Source organism: Anguilla rostrata, unplaced genomic scaffold, assembly GCF_018555375.3.
Source record: "Anguilla rostrata isolate EN2019 unplaced genomic scaffold, ASM1855537v3 scaf0988, whole genome shotgun sequence".
NCBI classification, from domain to species: Eukaryota; Metazoa; Chordata; class Actinopteri; order Anguilliformes; family Anguillidae; genus Anguilla; species Anguilla rostrata.
In genome coordinates, this window is record NW_026986343.1 from 19,857 (window position 1) to 43,130 (window position 23,274).

The 23,274-nt window shown below is 42.7% G+C and overlaps 1 protein-coding gene across 1 annotated transcript; it reads right to left on the minus strand.

Moving 5' to 3' along the window:
- Positions 1-212: 212 nt before the first annotated feature.
- Positions 213-21,748, minus strand: LOC135246945 (erythroid membrane-associated protein-like; the record flags this gene model as incomplete). The annotated part of the gene is made up of 5 exons (XM_064320220.1): positions 213-1,732; positions 1,955-2,001; positions 2,543-2,704; positions 8,188-8,361; positions 21,575-21,748. Coding segments are annotated over 5 exons (1,171 nt in total), but the record flags the coding sequence as incomplete, so codon positions are not given.
- Between the last annotated feature and the right edge of the window lie 1,526 nt (positions 21,749-23,274).

Below are 23,274 nucleotides of genomic sequence, written 5' to 3' on the forward strand. Positions count from 1 at the left end.
TGTATGTGAGTGTGTGTGTATATATGTGTGTGTGTGTGTGTGTGTAGGTGTGGGTGTGTGAGGGTCTAGGTGTATATGAGTGTTTGTGTTTATATATGTGTGTGAGTGTGTGATTGAGTGTGTGTATGTGTATATGAGTGTGTGTATATATATGTGTGTGTGTGTGTGCATGCGTTCAAGTGTGTATGCGCACATATGTGTGTGTGTATGCGTGTGTGTGTGCATGTTTGTGTGTGCGCGCATGTGTGTGTCTCTACTCCAGTTAGCAGAGGGACACTGAGGAGTGTGTGTGTTGACACGTGTTTGTGTCTCTGTACGCATGTATGTGTGTGTGCGTGAGTGCATGAGTTTGTGTGTGTGTGTGTGTGCGTTTGTGTGAATGTGTGTGGATGTGAGCGTGTGTGTGTGTGTGTGAGAGAGAGGGTGTGTGTGTGTGTGTGAGTGACTGAGTATGAGAGAGAGAGAGAGTGTGTGTGTATACGGTTATGAGCGTGTGTACGTATGCATGCATGTGTGTGCACGCGTGAGAGTGCACTGGTGAATGTGTGTGTTTGTGTGTGCGAGAGATTGTGTGTGTTCATGTGTGTAGGTGTGTGTGCATGTGTGTGATTGGGTGTGTGAGTGGGGGTGAGAGAGTGTGTATGTGTGTGTAAGTGTGTGAGTGTGTGCGCACGGGTGTGTTAGTGCGTAGGTGTGTGAGTGCGTGTGCATGAGTGTGAGTATGAGAGAGAAAGGGTGTGTGTGAGAGTATGTGTGTGTGTGGATGTGTGTGTGCAGTTGTGGGTGTGTGTGTCTATGTGTATCTGAGTGTGTATGTGCGAGTGTGTGTGTATGTGTATATGAGTGTGTGTGGTGTGTGTGTGTGTGAGTGGGTATATGAATGTGGTGTGTGTGTGTACGTGAGTGTGTGTGTGTGTGCGTGCATGCATACGAGTGTGTATGCGCATGTGTGTGTGTGTGTACGCGTGTGTGTGCATGTGCATGTTTGTGTGTGCGCACATGTGTGCGTGTTTGTGTGTGTGTGTAGGTGTGGGTGTGTGAGGGTCTAAGTGTATATGAGTGTTTGTGTGTTCGCACGTGTGTGTGTGTGTGTGCATGTGTGTGTGTCTCTACTCCAGTTAGCAGAGGGACACTGAGGAGTCACACACATAAAATCCAGCACAGAGGGGTGTGTGTTGAGTGAAGTGTGTGTGGAATCTGTGCAGGAGGGTCAGTGTGTCAGAGTCTGAGACGCTGTAGAAGGACAGAGTGCCGGCCGGACGGTCCACACACACTCCTACCCTGTACACACACACTCCTCTACCATCATCATCATCACACACTCCTGCTCTACGGTAGGGGGAGGGGGGGGCAGGTATGTCTGTTTGGTTCTTATTGTGACAGACAGAGTAACTGAGTTTATCAGAATCACTGAGTTTAATGCACCTCAGACTCCAGGAGTTTTTATTCCATCCAAACACACAGTCATTACCCGCTCCTTTCCTGCTGATTCCTTTATATGTCACTGCTATATAAACCCATCCCCACCCCTCAGTCTCACTCCACTCAGCCTCCCAGTAACAGCGCTCATACACACTCTCTCTGCACACAACCTGGCACACAGACTCAAATCTCTCTGGATGACCAGGATATGGCTGCTCTCTCCCCCATGTGTGTGTCACCTTCCTGTACCCCTCAGACAGAGACAGCCCTCTCTGCGCTGTGTTTGGATCCAGTGTGAGGTGACAGCCGTCTGCACACCAGAAACATTAATGAGATTAATCATCATTATTAATATTCACCTCATTATGTGTGTGTGAGAGAAAACTGTGATAGTATCTGTGTGTGTGTGTTTGTGTACATGTGTGCTTCTGTTTGTGTGTTTATGTGTGTAAGAGAGAAGTCTCTCTCTCACACACACACACACACAGCAGAGTGTACCCATGGAAAGTGTTATGTGTCGATACACACTCACATTTCCTGGGTCCTGGTTTGGTCCTGTTCTCTCCTCCATGGTCCACACTGTAAGAACAGCAGAACAGAATTTAGAATTTTAACCATCCTTTATTTCCACTCTCAACACACCAATGGCATCACATAAATAAAAACAAAGTCACAATAAAACACAAAATCAAGATCATATGAAAAACACACAAATCTGTCACAAAGGAAACTTATTCCATTCCCTCACCCTATTCCATGTGCAAAAATAGCTCCCCTCCCTCCACTGAACATAAAACCCTTATAACACACACACTCTCAAACACACTCAGGTTCTCCATTGCTTTGTAATACTGAAACTCCACCATCACTGTGTCCCTGACCAAACCCCTAACTACAACAACCACAACTTATTTACTGCAGTGATCCCCTGCAGCACCCTCCACAGGAGATCCCCAACCCTCTTGAGTAACGCTGGTTTGAACAGTGCCCTCCATGCCCACCCCCCCCAACTCCTTTTGTGTGTGTGTGTGTGAGGCGCAGTGTGGAAACTCTACTTAAAGCAATGTGAGTGTGTGTGCGTGTGTGTGTGAGGTGCAGTGTGGAAACTCTCTGTACTTACAGCAGTGTGAGTGTGTCCAGTTTAGCAGCAGACAGCGCTCTCACTCCTGAGTTTCCTGGGTGATTGTATCTCAGGTCCAGCTCTCTCAGATGTGAGGGGTTTGAACACAGAGCTGAAGCCAGAGAATCACAGCCTCTCTGTGTGACTCTACAGCCTGACAGCCTGCAGAGAGAAGGACACACACACACCTTACACACATTAATATAAACTAACAGGGCTGTGTGTGTGAAACACATAGTAGTGTGTTACACACCTTACACACATTAATATAAACTAACAGGGCTGTGTATGTCAAACACATAGTAGTGTGTTACACACCTTACACACATTAAAATAAACTAACAGAGCTGCAAGTGTCAAGCACATAGCAGTGTGCTACACACCTTACACACATTAATATAAACTAACAGGGCTGTGTGTGTCAAACACATAGCAGTGTATTACACACCTTACACACATTAATATAAACTAACAGGGCTGTGAGTGTCAAACACATAGCAGTGTATTACACACCTTACACACATTAAAAAAAAAAACTAACAGGGCTGTGTGTGTGTCAAACACATAGCTGTGTGTTACACACCTTACACACATTAATATAAACTAACAGGGCTGTGTGTGTCAAACACATAGCAGTGTGTTACACACCTTACACACATTAAAATAAACTAACAGAGCTGCAAGTGTCAAACACATAGCAGTGTGCTACACACCTTACACACATTAATATAAACTGACAGGGCTGTGTGTGTCAAACATATAGCAGTGTGTTACACACCTTACACACATTAAAATGAACTAACAGGGTTGTGTGTGATAGACACATAGCAGTGTGTTACACACCTTACACACATTAATATAAACTAACAGGGCTGTGTGTGTCAAACACATAGCAGTGTGTTACACACCTTACACACATTAATATAAACTAAAAGGGTTGTGTGTGATAGACACATAGCATTGTGTTACTCACCTTACACACATTAATATAAACTAAAAGGGTTGTGTGTGTTAGACACATAGCATTGTGGAACTCACATTACACACATTAATATAAACTAACAGGGTCGTGTGTGTCAAACACATAGCACTGTGTTACACACCTTACACACATTAATTGGGATGGCAGGTATGCCATCCCGCCAAGTTACGCCTTGGCGGGTTGGGATGGCAGGTATGCCATCCCACCAAGTTACGCCTTGGCGGGGGCATGCCCCATACCTATACAGCACCGAGAGTTTGGCACTTTTCAGGGTTCCCCACAGAAACAACCACAACAGCCACAGACACTCAGCCCTTAAAAACATTAAATTCTGTACATTCTGACCCCATTTCAACAGACAGAATTCATAAACAACTTCACATGTCCACACAATAAAGCCCCAAACTAAGGGGATTTTGCGTTTTCTCCTTCTTCTTCTTCTTCTCTTTCTTCTTCTTCTTCTTCTTCTCATTCTTATTTTTCCTGCCGCCTATCCCACTAACAACATGTCTCCCCATTGGACATTTCACTGACACCAGCCAAATCTGCACCTACACGACCCAATCAAAAATGGGCATACACACGCAAAATACCCATACAGTTTTACTCTGAAACTTTTCCCATTCAAACAGCTAGTCTGCCTGTGGCCTAGTGGGTAAGGTTACAGTCTAGGGAACATGGGGTCGTAGCTTCAAGCCCAACTTAGAACACATTTCTTTAACCTGCTTCAACCCTCACTAATAATTGTCTACTAGCCTACTTATCAATTATTGCTTTTGCACCATATTTACCCGCCGTTCACCGTTCAGTTATTAACCGGCTACAATATTGCTAAGCCACATGGATTCAACGGGAGCTCTTCTGTGCTTACTGGCCTGTGTTCTTTAAAACCACCGGCAGGTTTGCTAATGATATTTCACGCATTGCATAGCTATGGCATGGTGCTGCACTAACAAAGTCACAGACTGGTAAACCTCCGGTTTGAGGATTGAACCCTGACTCGCCCTCAGGCAGATAATTTCCTCTTTTACACTAACGTTTTCTTACGCCTATATTTGCTTTACCAAAACTCACTCACGACCACCCATATGCATTTCATCACGGCAAATGTATTCCTTTTATTAAAAAGTTACACCAGTTCACCACTGTGCCATTTCTACTAACTATATTTCTTCACTTGGCTACCGTACAAAACTTTCATATCAGCAAACGACACGTTTCTATTTCTACATTCATGTTATCTCGCTCTGTTCTCTATCTAGCCACATACGCTACAAACAATTACTACTTATGTACATTCTGCAACTCCGCAGTTTGAACAGTTAATCTGTCCGTGGCCTAGTGGGTAAGGTTACAGGTTTGGGAATACTGGGTCTTATGTTCAAGCCCAGCTTTGAACACGTTTCTTTAACTTGCTTCGACCCTCACTAATAATTGTCTACTACTTCTTAATTATTGCTTTTGCACCATATCTACCCGCCGTTCACTGTTCAGTTATTGACCGGCTACAATATTGCTAAGCCATATGGATTCAACGGAAGCTCTTCTGTGCTTACTGGCTTGTGTTCTTCTTTAAAACCACCGGCAGGTTCGCTAATGATATTTCACGCATTGCATAGCTATGGCATTAGCTAACGAAGTCACAGACTGGTAAACCTCACTCACTCACGGCCACCCATATGCATTTCATGACGCAAATGTATTCCTTTTATTTAAAAGTTACACCAGTTCACCACTGTGCCATTTCTACTAACTATATTTCTTCACTTGGCTACCGTACAAAACCTTCATATCAGCAAACGCCACGTTTCTACATTCATGTTACCTCGCCCTGTTCTCTATCTAGCCACATAGGCTACACACAATTACTACGTATGTACGTTCTGCAACTCCGCATTAAAACATTACATTTAAAATCATGATTCACTCATAAGTATAACTACTAGCACTGAACATGAGAAAAACACATTCGTGCAATAGATTACATTACAGGCAAATAATGTGTGCAATGTTGTTTAACCCTCCACTTCAACAACTAATGTTCAATACCGACTGTTATATATACCATTTGATAAGGAATATAACCTCGCTCATGGTCACTCCATTTACTTCGCACTATACTCCGTGATCATGTCAACCTTCACCTACATGCCCATTCTGCTAAAAACATATTGTTTCAACTACGGAATTTCGTCATTTCATTTTAATTTCTCTCACACTGTTGTTATTCTCTCATATGCAAAGCCTGCTGGGACATATGCGTCTGCTCCTATTCTCCACTATCATGTTTTCCGGTTCTAGTTTAGCAAAACAGCGAAGAGGATTCCTACCTGCAGATAAGCCTATCAAAATGCCTTATAAACTTTACAAACACTAAAAGTGCATCTCCACGAAATCACAGACAACGGAGCAGGACAGAAGGCTACACAAGTTGTGACCTAGGGAGTTATAATTCTACGGGCGTGTTGATTATTTTGTCAATCAAGGCTCGTTGGATGGACGTCAAATCCGTGAGTACATACCATATTCCATCTGCGTTTCTGATGCGTTAACGCTTACGTCACTGCATCCTTTCTCACAGCCACTGTTTTATATATATAGCAAACCGAAACTGCTGAACGGTAGACGCTCATCAGACTGTACAGATTCACACAACGATAGCCATAATCCACAACCGTTTCTTGCAGGGTCGCATTTCTCACTCTCATAATAAAACGCTTTTCAAAAAGAACTGATATCTCATAAAAAAACACGTTTTCAACGTACAAAAATGCCAAGTTACTAAAAAGTATTGATATCAAAATGACGCCAAGTTACGATACTACAAACAATATAGGCTATCTTGCCTCACCGAAATGACATAAGATGTATCTCAAAGCAATGCTACCCAATATTTCCTCAGTTCTTTCAAGTCACTTGGCCCTGTGTATAAGCATGCACTACATGAACAGGCCAAACATATGTGTGGATGGCTCTCTCACAGTCAAGATTGATTGAATAGGTGTGTGTATGTCCAATTTGTATTGGTATGTAGGCCTATGTATTTCGCTGCCCAGGCTTTCTGTTGCGTGAATGATAGTATGTTTATTGATACAAGTGTGTTCGTGAATGTGAATGTAAGATGCTGCCAGGGAAATGTCCCCATGCGGATAAAGAATTTCTCTATGTATGTATGTACAATATGTGTTTTACATGCAGTATTTATTGTACGTAGCAAATATACAATAACTTGCACATGTACTCAAATTCAGTTCAGAAGCAAGTATAAACATGTTTTCCGGAGAAATGTGCTTCCTGTCGTTGCTCAGCAGCAGTTCTGTACATTAATGAATTTATACATTAATTTCAATGTACAATGTTCAATGTGTTCCATGAGGCAATTCGAAATATTTGTCTCTTTGATCTGACAGAAAGTTTGCATGACATTGTGAAATGGTAAGATTAGAAAACACAGGGCCAAGTGACTTGAAAGAACTGAGGAAATATTGGGTAGCATTGCTTTGAGATACATCTCATGTCATTTTGGTGAGGCAAGATAGCCTATATTGTTTGTAGTATCATAACTTGGCGTCATTTTGATATCAATACTTTCTAGTAACTTGGCATTTTTGTACGTTGAAAACGTGTTTTTTTATGAGATATAAACTAACAGGGCTGTGTGTCAAACACATAGCAGTGTGTTACACACTTTACACACATTAATATAAACTAACAGGGCTGTGTGTCAAACACATAGCAGTGTGTTACACACCTTACACACATTAACTGTCTTCACTGCAGGTTCAAAGTCCTAACCCTCACCTACACTGCAGCCAACAGGACGGCCCCCGTCTACTTACAGCACATGATTAAATCCTATACGCCCACTTGACCACTGCCTTGCACCCCCTGCCATCCGGGTAAAGGGTTCAATCTTGTCTCTACCACAGAGCTTCTCCACCCTAGCCAGTGGTGGAACGAACTCCCTGTTCCTCTACGAACCTCTCCCTCACTACCCATCTTCTGCCGTGGTCTGAAGATGTATCTCTACAGACTATACCTGGATCACCACTCTGTAGATCATTTCTATCATTTAAATCCCCCTATTTCTACACATGTACCTCCTGTCCAACTCATGTTACATGTACCTCCACCCAGCACTTATTGTGCCTTGTATCATTGTCTAGATGTTGCTTGTAATGCCTCCTAGTTTGACTTAGCATAGGTTAGGTCAGAGTAATGTCACTGTGTGAACTGGACTTAATGTGTTCATGGCTATGAATAACTACAAAATATTGTACCTTATCGGACCTGTGTTTTTTAGTTGTTCCAATTACCTTTTGTATGCACTTATTGTACGTCACTTTGGATAAAAGCGTCTGGCAAATAAATGTAATGTAACATAATATAAACTAACAGAGCTGTGTGTGTTAAACTAAAATAACATGAATGTGGAATGAGTCATTATCAAACACATTTGAGTTTACACCCCACAGTTCAGTAAACAGTACTAATTCATTTTCTTCATTCATTTGTGTAGCCGAATTCTACCAAGAGGAAGAACAGGAACATCCTGTTTCAGTTCTGTGGTGTGTCTGTTTTCACATTAGAAACATTGACATCAGTGTTGTATTTAGTCACATTGTAGCCCTAATTTATTGAAGGGGTTTGTGTTTGTACTCACCCCATTCTATGCAGTTTACAGTGTGGGTCCTCCAGTCCAGCAGAGAGCGCTCTCACTCCTGAATCCTGCAGCTCGTTGTCTCTGAGCTCCAGATCTCTCAGCTCTGAGTGAGGAGAACGCAGGACTGAGGCCAGAACATCACAGCAGCCCTCTGTGAGATTACACCAACCCAGCCTGTGGAGAGACCACACACAGACAAACACGCATGCACGCACACAAACACACGCACAAATTCTTTGTGACATTGTTCAACTTGACAGTTTATACACATGTACCTACGCATTCCTGAGATGTACACACAAAAACAGGGAGGGGGGTGTGTAAATTAAGTTCATAAAGTATTCTGACTAATCCACAATAGTCTAAGGCAATTACTGGGCTCTAATAACCCTTTCCATGTGATCAACTTATCTGATTTGCAAACATATTAATTTCATCTGCGAACACAAAAAACAGCATTTCTGTGGTGCACTTTACCTCACCTGACATGTTCTTCAGTTCATAAACATCTATACATTTCAAAGACGCTCATTATTCATCACTATGAATAGATAAATATAACTGTTAATGTATAACTACTCGTATAACCCATTAGATAAATACATTACTGTCATCATGATAATATTTTCTTCCTAATCTTGTAACCATCAAGTTATCAAACAATTTAAGTTTAACAAATTATACAGTCTGTCAGGGTTTTTGACATTCATTTTAAAATATTGAGCAAGGTGAAATGAAACCGCATTCAATAAAAATTGCTCTCTTCCTTATTTACCTCTGGCCAAAGTAACGTGACGGTAACCATGATGACGCTGTTTAAAATGTGGCCCTTAGGAGGGTCGGTTGGTTACCATGGCGATGCCAGCTTGCTCTGAGCTGTTTACTGTTACCTCAGCTAGTTCATTCTTTGAAAATACAGAACTACAGTTACATAACACAATTATTTGATAATAACTATTAACACTTTGCAAATATCATTTGTTTACCATTTACATCAAACAACATGACCCTCAAGTTGACACTTGTTCTAAGTTCAGCTTTCGCTTTGACTCACACAGTCACAGGCACGAGTTAGCTAGCTAGCCAGCCCAACCTACCTTAACGTTACTTCATGACCCAACCTAGCTAGCGGAGCCAGATAGGAACTAAGCAGTTAACTGTTACGGACAACTTAAATATATACACCAGTATATAAAATAACATGAAGGTTTTATCTAACCAGTCATGATATTATTGGTCAGACCTGCGATATTGTACCTGCTAACAGCTGAAGCAGTGCCGGAGCCGTGTACGAGCTGTGCTACACTTCAGTTCATTTGGCACAATCTCACAGCAATGCAACTACGGCATCAACTGGAATTACACCGCATCGCCATCTAGTGGCTGAATGAGAACAGCACAACTGATTACTGCCACTAACTTTTATTGCTGGTAAACACTAGATTTTCAAAGATGTGGTGTCTTTTGAAACTTCCACACATTGCACCTATGTTCTCCATGTCTTTACGCTATAATCCATCCAATCATTTTATTCTTGCACGCTTTTGCGAATATAATAGGTTAATTACTGCGTTACATTTAATTATTTTTGTATCAATGATAATAATAATGAAAATAAAAGCCTGATGTATTACGTCATTTCTTTCTTTTAAAACCCCTTATCAACACGTTTGGTAGCCTCTGTGGAGTAATATAAACTGCACAAAAAATGTAATAAGTAGGGGCATTTGAAGATTATTAGAATACTTATCTAAGAAATACTCCTGTAAATTATGTTATTCTTTAGATGATAGGAGTTAGAGCCAGAATATTGATATCTGAATCAGACTATTCCACACAGCATGACTGCTTACAAAGGTATAATATCCAGGCTATGAATTGGGACTGGAACCACAGAACAGAGACTAAACTAAACGATGTAACACTGCATCTAAACAGCAGCTCACATGTTGTTCAGATGGACACTTTCCCACCAAGATGTACACACATACCATGCCGGTGAGTTAATGCCCGGCTTTACCAGCAGAATAAAATACCATTTTATTCACAATCCTTTCAGAAACGCCACAATCCTGAAAATTAAACATCCTGCTGGACTGAACTCTGACAGTTCTATAGATGTAATTCTGACCCAAATGGGCCCTTTTCCTATACTGTAAGTTCTCTGAATTGGGGCAATGGGCTCATCTACCTTTTCTATGATCTTTTCTCTGGGCTTAACCCTCCCATCCTATACTAGACGTGCAGCTGCCACCTTTCAGAGTGGACAGTGAGTTAGTTTTCAGTGCTGTAGGATGTTTGGCCACCAACAAAAGTAAAGACAATAGACATTTTTCATGTGTGGACAGTGAATTTGCTCATTTCCTTCAGTTTTCTGTGACAAACTTCCCACAGCACTGCAAGCTAACACAGCTAAAGGCAGATTCACTGTAACAGGAAGTAATGCACATGCTCATATATATGTATTGTGGTGTGGGCCTCTGGAGCTCCCTGCTATCAGCCGCCACTCAGCTCCACTTCACCTGTGTCTCACCGGCCCGGCCTGCCGCCCCATGGACAGCGCCGGAGGGACAGGGCTGAGTTTCAGCACCTCCACTCCACACTCAGACCTGGACAGCGCCGGAGGGACAGGGCTGAGTTTCAGCACCTCCACTCCGCACTCAGACCTGGACAGCGCCGGAGGGACAGGGCTGAGTTTCAGCACCTCCACTCCACACTCAGACCTGGACCTGAAATACAGTCAGGCCACCGGCAGCATACCAGTGCTTTTTCCACATCACTTTTCCCTTTGCCTGAGTAGCTGCTGGCCCTATATAGGCCTCATGGTCTCACTCCAGGGGTGTGCTGGCTTTCCCCTCACTGAGTGCCTAACAGAGTCTCTGATTCCCGTTTTTTTCTTTGCTTTTTTTTTTTTTGTGGCAGACTCGGACGTGCCCCTCCTTGTGGCCTCAATTTTGGACCCACCTGCACTTCTCTAGCACTTTTGCTTTCCTCAACATTTGAGTAGCCTGATCTTGTTTTGTGTTTCACTTTCCCCCTGTCTTCATTCATTGTGATACCGCTGTCACAATAAATGTCCTCACTCAAAAAATGGCTACAAAGCTTCAAAAAAATTGTCATTATTTATTTTTTATTAGTTTTCTTTAATGTAGATTCATGCACAAACATTTCGGCATGTTGCCTTCTTCAGTGTGCAGGTACAATGATTAAGACATTCCACCTTCTTATAAACAGGCAACAGCTGCCTTTCATTAGGGCTGCTGGCCAATTATTATGAGACAATTATTTATTAAGGCTGCTAGACAATCATAGTGAAGCAATTAGATAAATTGGTAAATTGGTTAACAAGAGCAATCAAAGAGAATAGAAGAGGGGTGAATGTATTACATTACATTACATTACATTACAGGCATTTGGCAGACGCTCTTATCCAGAGCGACGTACAACAAAGTGTATAACCATAACCAGGAACAAGTATGACGAAACCCCTAGAGAGAAGTACCGGTCCAAGTACAGGGAACAACCGCATAGTTCAACTTGGACCCTGATGGTTAAACTGATTAACACTAACACAACGAGAATGGCAACAACGCAATCTATGGAAAAATAAAAATAAATAAAAATACAAGTAGTCGTTAAGACAAGCGCATCAACTAAGTCACCTGTGAAACAGCTGCCTAGTTACAACCCTAAGTTTAGTCATTTACAGGGGGGAAGGGAGGGATGGGGAGAGGTGCAGCCTGAAGAGGTGGGTCTTCAGTCGTCGTTTGAAGTGGGTCACAGTCTCAGCTGTTCTGACCTCCACAGGGAGGTCATTCCACCATCGTGGGGCCAGAACAGACAGGAGACGTGTTCTGGAAGTGCAGGTGCGAAGAGGGGGAGGTGCTAGGCGTCCTGAGGTAGCAGAACGGAGGGATCTGGCTGGCATGTAGGGTTTGAATATCTTGTGAAGGTATGCTGGGGCTGATCCCTTGACTGCCTGGTATGCTAGGACCAATGTTTTGAATTTGATGCGAGCTATAACAGGCAGCCAGTGGAGGGTAGTGAGCAGGGGAGTTACGTGGGAGTGTCTGGGGAGGTTGAAGACCAGACGAGCCGCAGCATTCTGAATGAGCTGCAGGGGTCTGGAGGCAGATGCCGGTAATCCAGCCAGAAGAGAGTTGCAGTAGTCCAGGCGGGATAGAACCATTGCTTGGACCAGGAGCTGGGTTGAGTAGGTGGTGAGAAAGGGGCGGATTCTGCGGATGTTGTATAGGAAAAATCTGCATGCCCGGGTTACTGCTGCAATGTTGTTGGAGAGGGACAGCCTGTTGTCCATCATCACTCCGAGATTCTTGGCACAGGGTGATGATGTCACTACGGTGTCGAGGAGGGGAGAGGATAGAGCAGGAATAAAGATTAGCTCAGTCTTTCCCGGGTTGAGCTTCAGGTGGTGATTGTCCATCCAGCTCTGTATGTCCCTCAGGCAAGCGGAGATGCGGGCAGGGACCTGTGTGTCCGATGGGGAGAAGGAGAGAAAGAGTTGCGTGTCGTCGGCATAGGAATGATAGGACAAGCCATGGGCAGATATTACAGGGCCAAGGGATCTGGTGTACATGGAGAAGAGAGGGGGACCAAGGACTGAGCCCTGGGGAACTCCGGTGGTGAGGGGACGGGGTGGTGATACCTTACCCGCCCAGGTAACCTGGAAGGAGCGGTCAGAGAGGTAGGACTCAATCCAGTCAAGGACTGTGCCGCGGATCCCTGTTGCTGCCAGGGAGGACAGGAGGGTAGAGTGGTCCACAGTGTCAAATGCAGCGGAGAGGTCTAGAAGAATCAGGACAGAGGAGAGGGAGGCTGCTCGTGCGGCATGGAGTGACTCACTGACCGAGAGGAGTGCAGTCTCAGTCGAGTGGCCAGGCCTGAAGCCAGACTGGTGGGGATCAAGCAGGTTGTTCTCAGAGAAGAAAGCAGAGAGCTGGTTAGATGCAGCACGTTCAAGTGTTTTGGATAGGAAAGGGAGGAGAGATACCGGGCGGTAGTTCTGAATGACTGAAGGATCTAGTGTGGGTTTCTTCAGCAGCGGGGTGATGTGGGCCTTCTTGAAGGATGAGGGGAAACATCCAGAAGATAGGGATGTATCCACAAGTGGCCACAATAGAAGACATCAGGCTAAGCCATTCATAAATCCATGTGGCCACTCGTGAGCCCAGTCACGCCCCTCAATCACAAATGCATTCAGGTTATACACTGTAAAATCGAAATCAACAAAAAAGCAGGCATAAAGGCCATACACAGAAATCTAAAGAAAAGGAATAAGGTCCAGCTCCTCATTGAGGCCCCCTGGTGACACAGATTTGAGTCTATATCCAGAAGACCTCTCTTTGGAGTAGTTTTTTCTCAAAGTCACCTCCCCTGCGGGCTGGCGTTACCTTTTCTATAATCATACATTGAAGGTCTATAATAGAGTGTTCCTGTTCTATAAAGTGCCTTGCCACTGGTGAGGTGATATCACATCTTATAGAGGATTTATGTTCCCCAAGTCGTTGTTTTAAAGCATGTGTAGTTTTACCTATATACACCTTGGGGCAGGGACACTTCAACATATAGATTACACCTTTTGTACTGCAAGTGATGCAAGATTTAATTTGATAAGATCTGGATGTTTGAGGACACACAAAATGATGTCCTTTCATCATATTACTACAAGATGCACAGCTCCTGCAAGGGAAACAACCAGTTATACAAGCTTGTTTTTTCTCTTTAACTACGTCTGACTTCACTAGCATATTAGCTTATTAGCTTATATTTATCTGGGCTCTGAAAGGCTTGATTTAAGGAAGTGTCTGAGGACAAAATATGCCAGTGCTTGTTTACGATAGATCTAATTTTGTTAGAACAGTCATTGTAAGTCAGAACATAGTTAACAGAGAATGTCTTTTTTTTGCTTACTCTGTGTTTTATTTAGCAGGTAATTTCTATTGAGACCTTTGACCTTTTGTTTAGCGTCATCAAGCCATACTTCAGAGCATCCTCTTGAGTGAAAACGCTCAATGAGGAGCTCCGATTGTTTGTCGTACTCTTCTTCAGTGTCACAGATACGGAGAAGCCTATGCAACTGACTCACAGGTAACCCTTTCTTTAATGGTAATGGGTGATAACTGTCAGCTGACAAAATTGTATTTTTGTCAGTGGGCTTTCTATATACTGTAGTACTACGGGAATTGCCTTTTTTAGTGATCAAGACATCTAAGAAGTGAATAGCTTCTGGGCTCTTCACAATTGAAAAGGAAATAGATGGTAGTTTTGAATTAATGTAATGAACAAATTCCATCAGCTTAATTTCTGAATCATTCCATGTCACAAAACCTCAGTATTTAGTCCAGTATTTAATTGAACGTATGTAAGGATTGTTCTCATAAATATAATCAAGTTCAAATTTTCCCATGAACAGATTAGCTTAGTTGGGGGCTAATGGAGTCCCCATGGCAGTGCCATGTGTTTGCAAGTAGTAATCTTTATCAAAGAGAAAATAATTGAGTGAGACTGATAATAAACTCAGGAGGCACACTACCTTCATGATTGGAAAGAAAGAATCTCAGAGCCTCCAGGCCGGTATTCGTAGGTATGGAGGTGTATAGAGAACCAACATCTAATGTAACTAAAAAGTCACCTTCATCTATGTTTGACAATGCTTGTAAATTCACTAAAAATCTGTGGTGTTTTTCAAGTATGATGGTAATAGCTTAACTATGGGGTAAATATGACAGTCCACAAACCAAGAAACATTCTCAGTAAGGGAGCCAATGCCTGATACTATAGGCCTCAAAGGAGGGTCTTCAAGGGATTTATGAATCGTAGGCAATGCATAGAGTACAGGTATGGCAGGGTGATTCACAGAGAGATATTTAAATTACAAGATTGCTCTTGTTAACCAATTTACCAATTTATCTATTGTCTCACTATGATTGTCTAGCAGCCTTAATAAATAATTGTCTCATAATAATTGGCCAGCAGCACCTAATGAAAGGCAGCTGTTACCTGTTTATAAGAAGGTGGAATGTCTTAATCATTGTACCTGCACACTGAAGAAGGCAACACGCCAAAACGTTTGTGCATGAATCTGCATTAAAGAAAACCAATAAAAAAATAAATAATGACATTTTTTGAAGCTTTGTAGCCCTTTTTTGAGTGCAAACCAATTTCTTTTCAATGGACGATATTTATTTGGTTTCTACGCACCAAACAAATTAAAACGGGTGAGCGCTGTGATTTCTCTTGTTATGAACAATAAAAGTCCTCTACAGGCATGTTGCCAGCACTGTCTGCCTCGTCTGTGCCTCGTTCCCGTAATATACAGTATGGATGTGACAAACGTTTATTAAAGGAGATGAAAGATATGGAATTGAAGGTATCTGTAAGGGGAGGGTATCTGGTGGGGATGGCGGTAGGTACTAGAGTTTTGATCAGGTCAGACATCATTTTGTCAAATGTAAACTAGTGTGGATTGCGGGAGATGGTCTCTGGATAGCATTTAAGGGAAGCTCAAACAATTTACTTCATTATCCAAAGTCCTTTCATAAAAAGCATTTTGGTATGCATCACAATTTCTTTGTGTTCCATTTCTTTATCTTACAATCTCTTCAGTTGCATATCCTTTCCTCACTTATAGCATAGTGTCCAGTCCATCTTGCCATGTCTTGTAAATAAAATGATTGCCTCTTAACACTGTAAAAGCTTTCTATTCATGGTTATTGCCAACTCTCATATTTTGTCATATGCTAAAGTACCCTTTCTCCTACAACGCATCCAAAGTATGTGGCTTACTTATACACTGACTGAATTGTGCATCTCTGCTCGAACAAATCACTGCATTGGTGCCATAAATAAACTTCTCTTTCGTCATCTTGTGTTTGAAAGCCAACTCTAGGGAACGACAGCCGGTCCAGAGCTCCATAGAAGCATCCAGTTGCACCAAGTGTGCACCAAGCTCTGACAGACAGTAGCGTGTCCAATGCGAAAGGAGGCTACCGCCCTCCTGGAAGAGCATATAGGACACTGCAGCGCTACTATAGCTAAAGGCTACAGACAATAGCCAAGGGCTACAGACTCCAGTTCAGAGTGAAACCCCCCCATTTCAACAGAGTCATTTACTCTCAAACACAAGAGAGCGCTCCCATGTTTAAGAGGAATAAATTCCTTCCTTCTTACAAAAAGGGGGAAATACGTGTGGTTCCCAGAGATCGAACAGAACATAGTTTTTATTTTCATTATTTCCAGCTCCCAAAGAAGGACGGTTTCAACTTCCTTTCTTGGATCTCAGTGTTAAACAAACATTTGAAGCAATATAATTTCAAAATGTTAACATACTGCACTCTTTCACGTTCAATATGTCAGAACAGCTGGAAACTTTTGTGCAATTCTTTTAATCAATCGTCGGCACCCAATAATTGATTAATAATGATTAACTGATTAGATTAAAATCTACTTCATGGCCTATAAAAAGAATGACTTAAAATATGCTTAGCTTAATACTTAAGCATTTTTGTTAAGGAGTATGAGCATGTCTGTGTGCTTTGGGGTCAGTCTGGTGTGCAGTCTGCTGAAGGTGAGACCAGATGTGCTCAGATGGCACTGATGTTCCAGGAATGGACCAATAACGTTTCACTAATGCTGCCAGTCAAGGGAACCGTGACTCTCTAATTTAACATTTTAGAAACGTCTCTTTAATTTGAAATCTAATCACCAACATTAGGTTATACATTGAAATGGTTCATTGAAAATTAACAGTTTAATCTATAGAAATTCATCAATCAACATTCTTATTAAGAATTAACACTTAACTGATTAACATAACATCCCAGTTTCACATCAGTAAATCTGAAAGATGCCTTCTTCCATGTGGGCATTTATCCCCCTCACACAACATTCCTCCGCTTCACCCATCGCGGTGTTTGCTACAAATACACGGTTCCACCCTTCAGCCTTTCCCTGAGTCCACGGGTGTTCTGTATTTGTGTAGAGGCGGGTCTGGCTCCACTGAGACTAATGAGGCTCAGAATACTGACTTATACAGACGATTAGCTGATTATTGCCAATTCAAAACCCAGAGTTGTGCAGGACACTCAGCGAGTTCTGACGCATCTGTTGTCTCTTGGTTTCAGAGTAAACCTCCCCAAGAGCAATCTCTCCCCGTCCTGGAGTGTAATGTTCTTGGGAGTGGATTTATACTCTGTATCCATGTGAGCTTGCCTTTCAGCAGACTGCATTTTATCTCTCAGAGTATGTCTCTCTCAGTTCAAGCCCGGCTTGAGAGTACAGTATCACACATGCCTAACACTATATAGGCTGATGGTGCCAGCCTCTCAGGTTTTGCCACTGGTGCTGTTAAGAATGAGGGGTTTTATGAGGTGGATTTCATCCCCCCACCTCAGTCCTGTGTGCGATCTCCATCGCTGTCTCACAGTGACACACAAGCACTCAGTAACTCTGCGTCACCGGGAAAACACAGACTTTTACACTCAGGGAACCCCTCCCAGGATCAATTTCATATGGAAAAAAAGGACAGACACATCCCTCTCTGGGGTGGGGGGTCTCAGGAGGGTCACATGGTGAATAAATTTTCTTTTAGCTATTAACTACATGGACAGCTCTCAGATATTTTCTTCCCTGTCTAAGTGGACATCATGTGCTCGTACGCTGTGATAATGACTACAGTAGCATATGTCAATCACCAAGGTGGCATGCGCTCCCTCCAGCTCCATGGTCTAGCCCACAGACTGTTGGTCTGGAGCAGCCGTCACTTTCTGTGGTTACGCGTGACCCAGGTTTCTTTAGGCTTGCTCCTGTGGGGGTCTAGGCCAGGGTTGTCAGTGAAGCGTATTGTGACAATTACTGTGAAATACGCTATACAAATAAAATTTGATTGATTGATTGATTGATTGATGTTCCAGGAATTCTGATCACAATCACCGATCTGCTGTCACAGAGAAACCCACTGTACGGGGAATGGTGTCTCCATCCCCAGATTGTGGAAATGTTACTGCTGTGATTATCCCTCTCCTTTATGTACAGCCATGCAAGCTCCCGCTACACACAGACCTCCTGTCTCAGGTGAATGGGGAAATATACCACCCCTGCCCTGAGCGAGTAGCTCTATGGGCTTGGCCCGTGAGAGGCATAACCTCAACGCATTAGGGCTTCCCCTCACGTGACTGCAACCATCTAGAGCACGAGAGCGCCCTCTACCAGGTCACTTTATGACAATAAGTGTCAGGTGTTAGAAAGATGGTGTGCCTCTCGTCAGTCAGTGCCTTACCAGAGCTCTGTTTCTGACGTGCTGTGCTTTTCATAGAACCTTATGGATAAAGAGAAATCCTTTTCTACCATTAAGGTCTACCTGGCAGCTATCACTGCTTGTCATGTTGATTTCAGAGACTATTCAGTGGGGAAGCACCCCCTCATTCACAGGTTCATGAAGGGGCCTCACTGTTCTCTGCCTGTTGCTAAAAAGCTTGAGATTTATCACAGGTGCTGAAGGCTCGGTCTGTAAGGCCGTTTGAGCTTAAATTAGATTAAAATTGTTGTCTCTCCAGACAGCATTGATGCTCGCACTAGCCTCAGCCAAGTGAGTCAGTGACCTTCATGCGCTCTCAGTGCAACTCTTGTGCACAATATTCTCCCCCAAGATGGATACGGTTTTTCCTAAGCCCAATCCGGCCTTTATGCCTAAAAGCTGCCCAGCTTCCACATGTGAGGTGTTAGAGCTCGCCGCTTTTCACCCACCACCTTTCTCCTCTGAAGAGCAGCATGGGCTGCATATGCTGTGTCCTGTGTGTGTTCTCCACACGCACATTCTACAAGGGGCATGGCTGCACCGTGGGCCTTATTCCATGGGGTCTCCTCACAGGAAATTTAATCAGCCACAGGCTGGGTTTCTCCAGATACTTTAGCTAGGTTCTACCGCCTGAATGTCACCAGGAGGCCAGTAGCCCACTCAATTCTGGGGGTGAGCTCTGTGTGAGGTGAACACATCTCCCCTCATCTGCTATGGGTTTCAGTACTTCACATTGTTCCTGTACCCTGGCTATAGCTTTGGGCAGTGGAATGTCTTTAGTACTGCCCTACACAAGATGTGCCAGACACCACCCTCCCCATTCACATTTACACACACCAACACACACTCTGCAACAACTTCCCACTGTTAGCGACAGATGGCCACATATAGAGTTCAATCATTGTAAGGCAATACAACACCTGCAGATCAAATGGGTGGCCCCCAGGGAGTCTGGTGCAATGTTTATTCCTTCCTGGGAATGCTCTCATTTGGCAATAATCACTGACCAGAATAGTTAAGCCCTCACTTGTGGCTGTCTTGTTGAGATTCAGATGGAGCGCTTGCTGAGGCATCGTGGTGAGCCTCCCTTTGTGCATCGTAATAAAACCTTTTCAACTGGAAAGTGGTCATCAGTGTGTTACTTCACTGGTCCCAACATGGTTCCACAAAAGGAGAAGATTCCCAACAGACTTCATTCCCACGACCTGACAGCGTCTCAACTAACAAAACATAACATAACAACATAACATAACAAAACATAACATACGCTGAGAACAGGCCATTCAGCCCAACAATGCTTGCCAATTTTCAAACTAAATTGTATCTATTGCTCTGATTACCGACAGACTAGACAGAATCTAACGCTGTATCAAGTCTAGTCTTAAAAATCCTTGGATTTTCTGCCCCTACTACATGACCTGGCAGGCTATTCCACACAGTGACTGAAATTTAGCTAATTTCTATTTATGGCCTCTCGTTCTACATACAGAACTCAAGGAGTTTGTCTGTACGCTCTAGGAGATCTCCTACCTGCTGAGACGGAGACACCAATACCACAACTTAAAAACGCTTTAAGTGACTCCGGACAACCAGCAGCAGAAACTGGGGAGGCACTTTAAACTAGAAAAATAAGGCACTTTAAACTAACTAATAGTAAGTGTTCAAATAAGAATGACCAGGTGCAGAATCAATTGGGTTAAATTAACTAACTTTTACTAAATAGCAATTACTAAATAGCAGTAATTAAAGGAACCCATGTACTAGGTAATATTTTATTAATATATCTTAGGACAAAATAAAACGAAAATTCATCCAGATGCAGATTATAATAAACTACTGCTAACATTAGCACATAACAATAAAGGCATACTATCTAAAAACAGTTCAATTTTGCTCCTGGGAAAGCAAACAACCAAAAAACCTCCCGTCGGCAAGAAGGAGGCCGAATTAGCAAACAGGCTAGTTTGCAAGCTGAGTGCTTAACGGAGGAAAAAAGTGGAAAACTCCCTCCCTGTCCCCTGACGGCAACAAAGATTTTCACCTTAGGAGCAAAACTCAAATGAAAAAAAACTCAAATGAAATAACAAATACACACTTCAAAGCACAATACAATCCTGTAACTAACTTTTCCAAACTCCACAAGACTCCTTCCTCTCTCTCTCTACCACAAACAGGAAGCGCGTGTGAGCAAGCAATCGAGCCACAGCTGTGAGCATAGGGCAATCTGGTAGTTGTCCATATCTCCCGGTTGGTGGATCTCAAACACAACATGATGAAAGAGCACTTTAGGTTACTGTCATAACCCCGGTGGGGAGATCCACCAAGACTGCCCTGCCTGCCGCTCATGTGAAGTGAATACGTTCACTGAAGAGTAGTAACACTGCAGGGTCCTATGTGCTCTTCCAGGAGGGCGGTAGCCTCCTTTAGCATTGGACACGTTACTGTCTGTCAGAGCCAGACTTGGTGCAATTGGATGCTTCTACACAAGTCATGACCGATTGTCATTTCCCATCGGTGGATCTCTCCACTCTGTGTATCAGAGAACTGGAGTTACGACAGTAACTTCAAGTTTAGAGGTAACACCTTAACTGGGTTACTCACTGGGAATATTGTTAGTTTCACTAGCAGGATGTGCAGCTACTTTGGGGTCACTGTTAGAGTCAGTGCCCAGATGGATCTGAATGTCATTCAATAAAATAATACAGAGATCAGGTCCTGGGATATTTAGATATTTAGTCTCTTCACCCAGATGGGGTAAGCCTTAATTAGTTGTTATTTTTAGATTCCTGGATTCCTATGATTGAAGGTCTTGATGTCACAGAACACTTGAACGAATGCCTGGCAGCAGTAGATAGTCTCTCCAGGGTACAATGTCTTGCTGCCCATCATTTCATATGAGCACACCCCTGTTAATGTGCTTATACGCTAACTCGTATTCACACGTAAACATTCAGGTTACAGGTTCTGAATATTAGTGAGGTTTTTTTCCATCCGGTGATTAAATTCACACTCTTACACACTTCATCACAAATTCTACTTCTTTAAAGTCACACAGTACACAGCACTACTCACCCCAGACTTTGTAGTTCACAGTTTGGACTCATCAGTCCAGCACAGAGCAGCTCCACTCCTGAATCTCCCAGGTTATTGTAGCTGAGGTCCAGATCTCTCAGGGGTGAGTTTGATGACTGGAGAGCTGAGGCCACGATATCACAGCACTTTTGTGTGAGTTCACAGTTCTTCAGTCTGCAAAGAAGAGTAAATATATTATAGTATTACTATATTAGGTATACATGAAGCATGTATCTAATATGGGAAATGTGCCAATGACAGTGTTCAGCGATGAAGAGTGAAATGTAGGATTTTAAAGTTGATGATGCTCTGAGGAAGATGTCTGTGTTACACTCTCCAACTGCAGTATTTTGGACCTGAAAATTAAACATCCTGCTGGACTGAACTCTGACAGCTCTATAGATGTAATTCTGACCCAAATGTACCCTTTTCTTATACTGTAAGTTCTCTGAATTGGGGCAATGGGCTCATCTACCTTTTCTATGATCTTTTCTCTGGGCTTAACCCTCCCATCCCATACTAGACATGCAGCTGCCATCTTTCAGAGTGGGCAGCGAGTTAATTTTCAGTGCTGTAGGATGTAGGATTTATCTATTGTCTCACTATGATTGTCTAGCAGCCTTAATAAATAATTGTCTCATAATAATTGGCCAGCAGCCCTAATGAAACGCAGCTGTTACCTGTTTATAAGAAGGTGGAATGTCTTAATCATTATACCTGCACACAGAAGAAGGCAACAAGCCAAAACATTTGTGCATGAATCTGCATTAAAGAAAACTAATAAAAAAATAAATAATGACTTTTTTTTAAGCTTTGTAGCAATTTTTTTGAGTGTGACCAATTTCTTTACAATTGACGATATTTCTCCAGTTTCTACGCACCTAACAAATTAAAACGGGTGAGCGCGGTGATTTCTCTTGTTATGAACAATAAAAGTCCTCTACAGGCATGTTGCCAGCACTGTCTACCTCGTCTGTGCCTCATTCCCACAGCATATAGTATGGGTGTGATAAAAGTTTATTAAAGGAGATGAAAGATATGGAATTGAAGGTATCTGTAAGTGGGTGGAAAATCACAACCTGTACCTGTACAACATGCCATATAAATGCTCTGCCTGTTTGCAAATATTGCACACAATGCAAATCATGCAAACTATGCAGACTACACAGAAGTATAAAACAGTCCTTAGAAGGACCATCACTGTAAATCCTTGCAGGAGGACATGCAACACATACAGGAATGATAGATTCAAACATTAGGGCACACCAGTAGTACAATGCCCCTTATTTACTGTCAGGATAATTACCATGCAGTGCCCCCAAACCCTGTAGGGGGGTAGGAGGTGGTCTGGTGGGGATGGTGGTAGTTACTAGAGTTTTGGTCAGGTCAGACTCTATTTTGTCAAATGTAAACTAGTGTTGATTGCGGGAGATGTTCTCTGGATAGCATTTAAGGGAAGCTAAAACAATTTACTTCATTATCCAAAGTCCTTTCATAAAAAGCATTTTTGGTATGCATCACAATTTCTTTGTGTTCTTTTTCTTTATCTTACAATCTCTTCAGGTGCATGTCCTTTCCTCTCTTACAGCCTAGTGTCCAGTCCATCTTGCCATGTCTTGTAAATGAAATGATTGAATCTTAACACTGTTAAAGCTTTCTATTTATGGTTATTGGCAACTTTCATATTTTGTCATATGATA